Source organism: Caretta caretta, chromosome 3 (genome assembly GCF_965140235.1).
Source record: "Caretta caretta isolate rCarCar2 chromosome 3, rCarCar1.hap1, whole genome shotgun sequence".
In the NCBI taxonomy this organism is placed as follows: domain Eukaryota; kingdom Metazoa; phylum Chordata; order Testudines; family Cheloniidae; genus Caretta; species Caretta caretta.
In genome coordinates, this window is record NC_134208.1 from 208,885,437 (window position 1) to 208,896,044 (window position 10,608).

General features: G+C 48.1%; 1 protein-coding gene across 3 annotated transcripts in view; it reads right to left on the reverse strand.

Moving 5' to 3' along the window:
- Positions 1 to 10,584, reverse strand: part of LOC125633282 (phosphofurin acidic cluster sorting protein 2) — a 115,928-nt gene extending 105,344 nt beyond the window's left edge. For all 3 annotated transcript variants that reach the window (XM_048842355.2, XM_048842354.2, XM_075127301.1), the window contains exon 1: positions 10,461 to 10,584. In XM_048842355.2, the coding sequence (XP_048698312.2) occupies positions 10,461 to 10,516 (56 nt within the window). In that variant the 5' untranslated portion in view covers positions 10,517 to 10,584. The remainder of the gene's footprint in view (positions 1 to 10,460) is intronic.
- Between the last annotated feature and the right edge of the window lie 24 nt (positions 10,585 to 10,608).

The window sequence follows — 10,608 nt, forward strand, 5'->3', positions numbered from 1 at the left end:
TGTGTAGCGCCACGTGATGGCACCTGGAACACTGCATTCTGCTGGCAGAAATCTACTGTAGCATCGGGGGGGGATTCAAATAAATAAGGCAAGACCATATTGTCAGAGAGATCCAGCACTCTTCAGTCCACCCACAGCCCTTTCACAATGGCCTGCCTCCCCTACAGCAGAGGACAGCACCCCCAAATAACACATCATTTCCCCTTCTATTGCCCTGCGCTGTCTAACCACACCCACTTGCGACCCAGCCAGTGGGGGAGGGGCAGCCAATTAAACAAACGGTCACAAGCTGGAATTCGGAGTAGTACAAAAACCAAGGGAGGGAGGCTGGCAGGGCTGATGTAGGGGGGGCATTTTCGTCAACACGCTAGGTCCTCACACCCACGCTGTGTCTAAATCACGTGGACTCTTGGGCATGTCTCCAAGACACAGCCACACAGCTAGAACTTGTGTCCAGGCTCTCACCTGGCACCTCTGTTCCTGCAGCACCCTTCCCTCTGGCCTCGAGGCCATCTCGCTCCACTCGCATCCGTTCAGAATGTCGCTGCCAAAATCCTGTTCCTAGCCAGTCCCTTTGACCATGCCCCCCTCTCTTTGCACCCCTTCCCTGGCTCCCCCTCCTCTACTGCATAAACCAACTACTTGTCTTCACTTTCCAGGCCCTGACAGGTCTATCCCCACCTACCATCTCTCATTCGACTCTCGCCTCTGATCAGCCACCATTACCCATTTGTTACATTTTCAAACAAGCACCGCCATGCTGCCCTCCAGCTCGGGAGGAGCTCCCCATACACATCTGCAAAGCCACCTCATTGTCCGGGTCTGGTCCCTCCTCCACACCTCCTTTGCCTGATACCTACCTGAAAAAAAAACCAAAAAAAACACACCCCAGGCTGCTGGTGTGCTGATACCACCACCTGCCTATCATGCTGACCAATGTCACCTCTGTGTTTCCTGGTACTCCCTCGCTGGTTTTTCTTCATAAGTCTGTCCCCTGTTTTCTTAGGCCGTGAGGCTCCTGGGGCAGGGACTCTCTCTTTGTTCTGTCTGTACAGCGCCTAGCACACTGGGGTCCTGATCCATGACGAGGGCTCCCAGGCACCAGAGGGATATAAATAATAAATTAAAAAGCTAGGAGTAGACAAAGCCTACTAGAGCACATACAAACAGGGAACATTCCACACGCGGAGAAAAACACAGTGCGAGCAGCCCAGACTTGAGCAAAAACTTAATCCACTCCAGCAGCTGCCTATGATTATTGCTGCCCAGCCACCCACTCCTTCGGCAGACAGGAAACTTGACAGAAGAGGAGGTTGCAGAGAAGCGGTATCCCCGAAAAGGTGGTAACAGCCATAACTCATCGAATCGGTTTATAAATTAAGATGATCAGCTGAGCTCCATTTTAGCCAGGTCCCAGGACAAGCAGCAGCAAGATTTCACTAATACAACCACAAATACGTACGGCACCTAAGAACCTAGCAAGCAGTCACGGTTCGTTTACGTATGCTCGCGAGACATGCCAGAAAACAGCAGATGCCACCGTAACAGATACGGTATGAAAACAGATAGCAGAACTGCTGCAGCGTAAAATGTCACTCACTCAATCTCAAACCCTTGTTCGAAACCAATCTTAATTACAATTACAATTAATTTTCCACTACATTCATCGGATGAAGTGGGTATTCACCCACAAAAGCTTATGCTCCAATACACCTGTTAGGCTATAAGGTGTCACAGGACTCTTTGCCCCTTAATTACAACAGTAATTCAGACCAATCTTCGATCCATTTAGAATACAAAGTTAGCAGTTGGAGACACAACACATGGGAAAATGTCTGGCTTTTAGGCAGAGACAAAGATGGGTAAGGTAATATCTTATTGGACCAACTTTTGTTGGTGAGCAAGACAAGCTTAGGCAAGCATTTGGTAATCTCAGACTCTCTTATTGACCAATATAACTCAGATTTGTTTAGATCTGAATACTCATCATGATTGAAAACTGGCTAAAGGGTGAAGTGGTACTGAATTGCAAGGCACATCTAGCAGGTGGGGCGTTGCAGGGATTGGTGTTAGGCTCAGTTTTATTTAGCATGTCATTAATGACCTGGAAGAAGGCATAAGTACATCAGAGCATGTCAATTAAGTTGCCGGGGATACCAAGTTAGAAGGGCAGCAAAGACAAAGAAGGATGGAGAACACAAAGGCATCAAACAAATGAGTCATCCTGGAGAAATACAATTTAACAGACCTGGAGAAAAATAACTCTAAGTGTATTCAGGTCTTCGGTGGATGAGAGGTGCTTAAAAGCAGTAGTCACAAAGGAGAACCAACAGCGGACAATGATGAGATGTTGGTTTGGAACATTTTATTTTTTATCTGGGGCTAAAAGACAACCATAGTCAAACCAAGGCAAACAGGACAAGTTACAAAGGATATTGTTTCCATGCAAGCAACTGGACCACTTCACAGTACTCCCAGTCTGGAGCTTCCCTCACTCACAAGAGCATCAATATGTTCCTTAAAAGGACAATCCGGACTCAATCAACACTCCCAGAGTTGTGCTCAGGCCATCTTATTCAAACGGAAAGTGTCACTGGAAATTTAAAGGCAGGTCCTCTTTAGAGTCAATACATCTGATTTAGTCATGCAATACTATGAGTATTTATTAGGCAGCCTAATATGCATATTAAGAAATAAAGATATTCCAGCTGGAATAAACCAACGCCCAGTTTTCAGACCCCCATCGTGCAATACAACAGCCTCCGAGAGTGCAAACATTCAGGAAGCACAAGACTGAGTTGCAACAGAGCCAGACTGAATTCAGCCTTCCTATTTCCTTTTCTGGAATGAAGTCCTGTAACTGATGCATTACGAAGCTCAGCTTCACAGGGCTGTGAGAGCAGCTGCTGACCAAGCACAGCACCGCCACCAGAGCTAGGGCTGGAGCCATTTCTCCACACTGCACTATGTTTTTAGGACAAAGCTACTCAGACCTTTGGCAAAAGGTCACGCTGGCAAACTGCCCTGTGAACAGAAGATCTATCCCTTGCGCAGAATGAAGGAGGCTGCTGATCTGTCTAAATTGAGGTGCCTCCACCTGGATCCAAGCAGCCTGGTGGTCGCACTACATGCGTGGGACCCGCAGTCACCTGGTCAAGCAGAGGGTGGCTGCGGCTAGCACCTAAGGAGCCCCTATTTTAAGATTCTGCTGCTGTAGTTAGTTATGGCACCATTTGTCTTCCAACCATGTTTTCATGAGCCTATAACTTTCCAACACATGCATGAGGGCGGAGGGGGATTTCAATTAACAATGCAGAAGAACTCACAAGAGATTTGCTAAAGATAGCACCATTGGGTTCCCTACTGATTGTTCCCCAAAGACTCTGGATCAGACAGGATCAGTATCTAAAGACAAAAGGGTTTTTTCCCCATAACTATCAGCACCACAAAATCCATCTGGGATGTTCAAAGAAAGGTGGGCTCCTTCCAGCTCATGCATCATCACCATAAAAAATTCATCAGGTCAAATTCAGCCTTGTTTTGCTCCCAAGACACTGTGGCTGCACAGTTGTGAAGGTAGAGTTCCATTCTACAAACAGACTTCAACAATTCTGCTGATGGGCCTACCACAATGGAATCCTTCTCCTCACCTTAACTAGAGGTGCAAGGACTTATTCATCACTAAAGCAAGCAGTTATGATACTGAACACAAACCTGGAGCAGATCTGTCAAGGAAGAAGGGACCACTGTAAGAGTATGTAATGTCCTGGAATTTCCTAACTTTTCAAAGCTTGATTTCACAGCATGTATGTTATTGCTCGTTTTTTCCCATTTAACATTAGAGGTGCAGTAATGCCTCTACGGGTTCAGTTTCTCATTTAAAGGAATGGTCCCATCCTCTTTATATTGAATGAATGTATCTTGTGCATATCACCCAAATTTACAGCACAGTGAGTAAAAATACTGAAGTACTGAAAATCCCTAGAAATGTCAATGAAATATTACTTGGTAAGAGTCCAAATTAATGTTAAAGTGGGAGCTTTTAGAAAGTTCCGTGCAACTTTTCTCAAACTCCTTTAAGTTAAAGTGGCTGGTTCACGATTCATGCTTTCCACATACCAAAGACATACTGACAGCATTCCAGGGGACTTTCCTTAAACTAAACCAGAATGGGACACTTATTCCCAAATCGAACGTCCACACAGGGACTTGCACCGCTATAACTAAAGGTGTGAATTAAAGCTGATTTGAGTTATTTTAAGGCAAGTTTGTGTGCAGCTGGGGCCTCAGGCACAAAGGATGGAAACCAAGCAGCGGGGCTCCCCAGCATGTGAGGCACAGCTGGGAAGCCAATCACTCCTGCACAGCTGGGTGGCTTTAACTGCATGATCAGAGAACAGGACACTGGGCTTCCAGGTACTCAACTCCTTCTACATATCTGCACAACAGCCCATTGCCAGGGAAATCCAGCTTGGTTCACTGTGTTTGAGTGCTCCCAGAGCCAGAAAGTGCCAGCCCTGGCTTTCCCAATTCAGAGCAGTGTGTTCAGAGGGTGGAGTGGGCAAGTAGCAGAAGTCCCACAACCCCTGAAAGCTGACAAATTTAATCCAAGTCAGGAAGGATCACACATCTGCTCTGGAATGAAACTTAAGTATATTGTTGGTCAGCCTGGAAAGAGGCTTTTTAAAAATAAATTCTAAATCCATTTGAGCCTTTCTTGATTTAGCCAATCGCTCTGGGGACCCACAGGAAGACATCCTGCCAGGCACAGTAGCTAGCTTCCATAACTATTCTTCTACGATTCAGTATAAACCCTGTAATCTCAGTGAAGCCATGAGATGTGGACCATTTAATTTCATTGTTCACGGTTTCACATACATGCTGTTCCAGCGGGCATCTACCTTAAAGGTGGCATCTGAGGCAGCTATCAGCCAGGGGGCCTTTCATTATGTCATTTCTAGCAGCAGCTGGGAACAAGTCCTACGGGGCATCAAGGCTAGTTACTACCAATACTTGTCAGTGTCTAAGGTCAGTGCAAAGAGTCCCAGATTTGATTAGGACTTTGAGTATTAAGACTACACTTGTAACACACAGAAAGGTCCGTTCCAAGAAGGCTTCCGATAGTGAGGTTATATTACACTTTATTATGGGAGTGCCCAAGAGCCTCAAACAGGATCTGGGCCCCAAGCCATAGAGCAAAACAGTTCCGACCCTGAAGAGTTCATAATCTAATTAAGACATGACAACAAGTGGGTGTAACAACCAGCAAGAAGAGGAGGACTAGTGACCAACACATAGGCACCTAGGGACATAGATGATTAGCCTGCCTGAAGTCAAAGATTTGGTTTTAAAAAATAAAATCATGATACAAGCAATCCTCACTAGCCAGGTTTCAGAGTAACAGCCGTGTTAGTCTGTATTCGCAAAAAGAAAAGGAGTACTTGTGGCACCTTAGAGACTAACCAATTTATTTGAGCATGAGCTTTCGTGAGCTACAGCTCACTTCATCGGATGCACACCGTGGAAACTGCAGCAGACTTTATATACACACAGAGAATATGAAACAATACCTCCTCCCACCCCACTGTCCTGCTGGTAATAGCTTATCTAAAGTGATCATCAAGTTGGGCCATTTCCAGCACAAATCCAGGTTGTCTCACCCTCCAGCCCCCCCCACACAAATTCACTCTCCTGCTGGTAATAGCCCATCCAAAGTGACAACTCTCTAGCCTCACTAGCCATTTGCCTGGGTGGCACTAACCTGTGGAGCCCAAGCCCCACTGCCCCCCCCCCGGGGAGTGGGGGGGCACAAAGGCTGAAGCCCAAGGGCTTCAGCCCCAGGCAGGGGGCCTGTAACTTGAGCCCTGCCACCCAGGGGTGAAGCCCTTGGGCTTCAGCCCCAGGCAGTGGGGCTTGGGCTTTGGCAATAGCCCCAGGCCTCAGCAAGTCTAAGCCAACCTTGACAACCCCATTAGAACAGGGTCATGACCCACTTTGGGGTCCCGACCCACAGTTTGAGAACAGCTGGATCAGATCATTACTGGTTACTGTCTGCAGTTCTGACGTCTACATTCCTAAAAGGATGTTGACAAACTACAAAGGGCTCACAAGAATGATTCAAGACCTGGAAAACCTCCCATAGAGGGAAAGTTTAGGAAGCTCAGCTTATTATGTTTATTAAAGAGAAAGTTAAGAGAGACTTGACCACGGTCTGTATGTAGCTATACGTTAGCTATATGGGGAGAAAATTTCTGATAGCAGAGAGCTTTTCAAACCAAAGACACAACAAGCTCCAATGACCGGAAACTGAAGTTAGATAAATTAAGGATGAAGACAGAGTGCAAATCTTTAAACCCAGAGGGAAATTAGCAATAGGAAGAATTTATCTAGGGATACAGTGGATGTGATCACCACAGGAATTCCTGGGTGAAATTCTCTGGCCTGAGTTGTACAAGAAGTCAGACTAGACGATAGTCCCTTCTGGCCTCAAAATAAATTAACCCCCTCTCATTCCTTAAACACCAGAGACCTAGTGACCAGTCCTTGGGGTCAGCCACAGGATTCCCATTCTATGGGGAGCCACTACAAGAAGTGCTCTTCAAAGTAGCAGCCAACCCACTTCCTATTCCCTTTACATCCCCCTTAAATCCCATCTCAAACCTACCGTACAAACTTCTTCCAATATTTTCACCTCTCTAAGAGTCATCCCTTTACTTCTACTTATTTGCCTTTTACCACCCCAAAAACATTTCTTCCCTCCTTGGTGTGTAGTCTTCTCTTTCTTGTAGGTTGTGTGCACACGCACACATCTTGCCACTGAACTCAGCTGATAGATAGATAGCATCTTTACTCATTCTGCATAAATCCCTCTCTTTAGTCCCCTGATCATTGTTGTTCTTCTTTGAACTCTACTTTGTCAATACCCAGCTGGTAACATGCTCAGAAGCAAGCATAACAATCTAAGTCACCCAGAGCTGTTGAGAGAAACTACTACTTCCCTGCTCCGTGTTGTGATTCAGCCTCGGAATATGAGTATGTAGCCCCAAATTGCACTGGCTTTTTTGCAGACATATCACATTCCGAGTTCCTATCCAAGATCCTGTCCTCTCACCCAAGGTCTCTTTCAGCGTCACTGCTATCCAGGTTTCTGCTGCCAATTTATAGTTTATTCAGAATATTTTAGCTCATTCAAGTTGCTCAGTCACCAATTGCAAGTTTCCTTAATATTCTTTTATTTTCACTTAATTCCTCCCCATCAGTACAGAGATGCTCTTAAAAACCCTACACATTCGCCAGACCCAGAAGAATGGAGAGAGAGACACTTTTGTTCTGGGTTTTCAGTCTGCCTAAGTTTTGTGCAAATTTACATACCACGTTGACAGACATGAAGATAAACGGAGAAAAAGCCATTTTGACTCTAACGCTTTTCCTGTTTAAGTTATCTAAGTAACCAAAGGGCCTCTCTGCATGGATTTGTCAACCAAAAGACACCAGGTTAATTAAGATCTCCAGTGCCCTCTGGCTTCAAGAGCCTCAAGAGTTGCTACAGGAATTTTTTTGTTCTTGTTCTTCACCTGTCATAAGCAGGTCTATTAAATCCAGACATGCCATCATCCATCCATGAGGTTAGCACCCAACGCAAATGTTCATGATTACACCAGTGGGCCTTTTTAACAACATCCTAGGATCAACTATGAGTACCTGCATTGCACTAAAGATCTTGGCGTACAAATCAGTCTGAGATTTAGAGCAAAAGGGTTTTCACTACCACGCAAAATCCATATTTGAAAATCAAGTTCTTGAATATGGCGTGTCCACATCTGGTCTGGGTCTAATCCAGCCAGGCACTGTCAACAACAAAAAAGCCATCTACACTTGAGCAGATATAGCCACCTGAGCATCAGATAAAAGTTGGGCCAGCATGGCTCAGTAATGGAAACAACACTTCTTACTGCTTCTCTTGCTAGAATTCAGGCTTCAGTGAATTCACTGATGCCAAAGGCATTTCTAAACACTTTGCTGCAGCTGGCACCAGGGGCAACAGTACGCTCTTCAAGGAAGAGCTTCGCTCATGAGATGAGGCAAATAGTGCCAGGACGGAGGTGCAGAAGGCTAAGTTTCAGTTCCCTTGCTCAGGCCAAGAGAATACATTAGCCAAAGGAATTACAGCTCAAAAATATCTTCAAATGCTATTGCTATCTATCATTCCAGTAACTTGAGCACTCCGGAGAAGAGAAACAGGTGCTTCTGCAGTCATGCGCTATGGGGAGGCCATCAATACAAGATCTTACATAGACAGACAGCATTGAGGAAGAAAATGTAAAAAAGTTTGATAAATAAGTCAGACAACACAGCATTTGAGGTACATTTGCCTTCACAAAGTAGGAAAAGAAATAAGAAGAGTGACACTTGTTTCTAAAAGCCAACTCTGATGTCCAGCAATCTCATTTAAAAGTCTGTCACAAGCACAATTCTCTCCCCTCTGAACAAGAAAAGTGTGTTCATTTGTGTCAGTTTTTCCGCTAAGCTAAGATTCATCTAGCCAGTCATAATTAGGCTGTTTAAAGAACTAAGCAAGACAGGTCCAAATTTTAAGCAACATCCAAATACGGCCACTTCCTCCCCTATAACCTCTCAGGTCTGGTCTTTTCTCTGAATCCTCCAGTGAAAACTCATCTGGCCCCTCATTTCCACCCAGATTACCGCAATTTCTTTATCCTGGCCCCTCTGGTACACTGCCTTTCTGGTACACTGCTTTCCTCCACTCCATACAAAATACGTTGCTGGTAGAATCATCTTCAGTGTCCACCAGAGTGAACATGTCCTCCACTGCACAGAATTCAAGCTGTTTCCCTTAATATTCAGAACCCTGCATAGCTCGGCCCACCTCGCTTTTATCCACCCTTGCCTCATTTTCCACTGCAGAGCCTCATCTACCTGTATGTCAACTCACTCTCCATGCCTTCTTCACTATGTCATCCCTCCACCCCAAGACCCACATGAGGCTACTACCCTCTCCACATCCACTCCTACCAGGAGTCCTATGGGAATCTCGCTGACCAATGAGGACAAAAAGCAATTTGGGAATCATTTACATATCCTATTTTAAAAGTGTTGTTGACAGGCGGACCTCAGTTACACCCCATCATCCTACACTGCCTGCCTTTAGATCGTGAGCGCCTCAGGTCAGGGATTGTGTCGTCTTCTCTGGTTAGAAAGTGCCTCCCACATGGTGGCAGAGAGAGGGGTTGTGTCTCTAGCTACCAAAAGCAGGGATGAGAGCAGCACAGAAGATGGGAGCAGCACAAGGGAGTTCTGGGAGGCACCTGCCCCAGGTGCGAGAGTGAAGCTATGGAAAGTGAGCTCCCGCTAGGCACTCAAGCCACTCTTCTTCCGTTCCTGATACTCCGTTTGGAAAGGCATCCCCAGAGCAGGCTAACCAGGTGTGATGTGGGGGTGGGGGAAGCAGACTGAGACCAAGCTGTGACACTCCAACTCCCCCAAGACCAGAGAACCGGTTACACTATGAACGCCCTAAATGTCCGTGAAAACCAGGCCATATACTGTGGCCCAAACCTACTCACCTTTCTCCGTCAGTCCCAAAGAGCCTCACCACGAACGCTCTTCACCCACAACCCAAATCACTCTGCTCTCAGGTCCTTCAAACCCACCGCTCCCTCCAACCCCGCAAAACCCAGAGAGTTTTCTATAAAACCCACCAGAACAAGCACCCGCCCCACCACAGCCCTCCCGCCAGGGGTTCCTACATCCATCCCTGCTCAGACCCACTGCTGGACAGGCTCTGATACCCGTCCCCCCAGCCAGGATGTAAAGGGATTTCCAAAGCACCTCCCCACCTCACACTGGGCTGCATACACCACACACACCCCTCCTGCCCCCCAGATACCTCCGCACACCCTCTGCATAGCACCCATTGCCGAAGGATGAGCCCCCCAACTAACCGTGCCCCATAAGCCCACCCCCCCACGCACAGAAGCTCCATATCCCCTACAACGTGCCCCTGCCCCCCACCTTCCCCCACACTAACCCCCATAAACTCCCCACAGCCCACTGCCTACCCCACCCCTACTTCTACCCCCCACACACACCCTGCTCCCCATGCCCCACAGCACCCCCTACACCCCAATGACTCCCCACAGCCCCCCCATACACCCCGACAGCTCCCCACGCCCCACAGCCCCCACACACCCCCAATGGTACCCCACGCCCCGACGGCTACCCCACAGCCTCCGACTCCTCCCAGCCCCCCTACACCCACCCTACACCCCCCGAGGCTCCCCCCTACGTCCCCCCGACGGCTTCCCCACGCCCCACAGCCCCCCGACGGCTCCCCACAGCCCCCCCCGACGGCCCCCCGGCGGCTCCCCCACGCCCCACAGCCCGCCGACGCCCGCCCCACGCCCCCCGACGGCTCCACACAGCCCCGCCCCGCCGCTCACCGGGGCACGCAGCTGGGCGCCGAGCGGTCGATCTCCCAGGTGGCGAACAGGTTCATGGGCACCGGGACCGGCCCGGACCCCGCCGCCCCGCACGGACCCGCCGGGGGCCCGGCCGCGCCGCCCGCCCCGGGAGCCGCCCCCAGCGCGC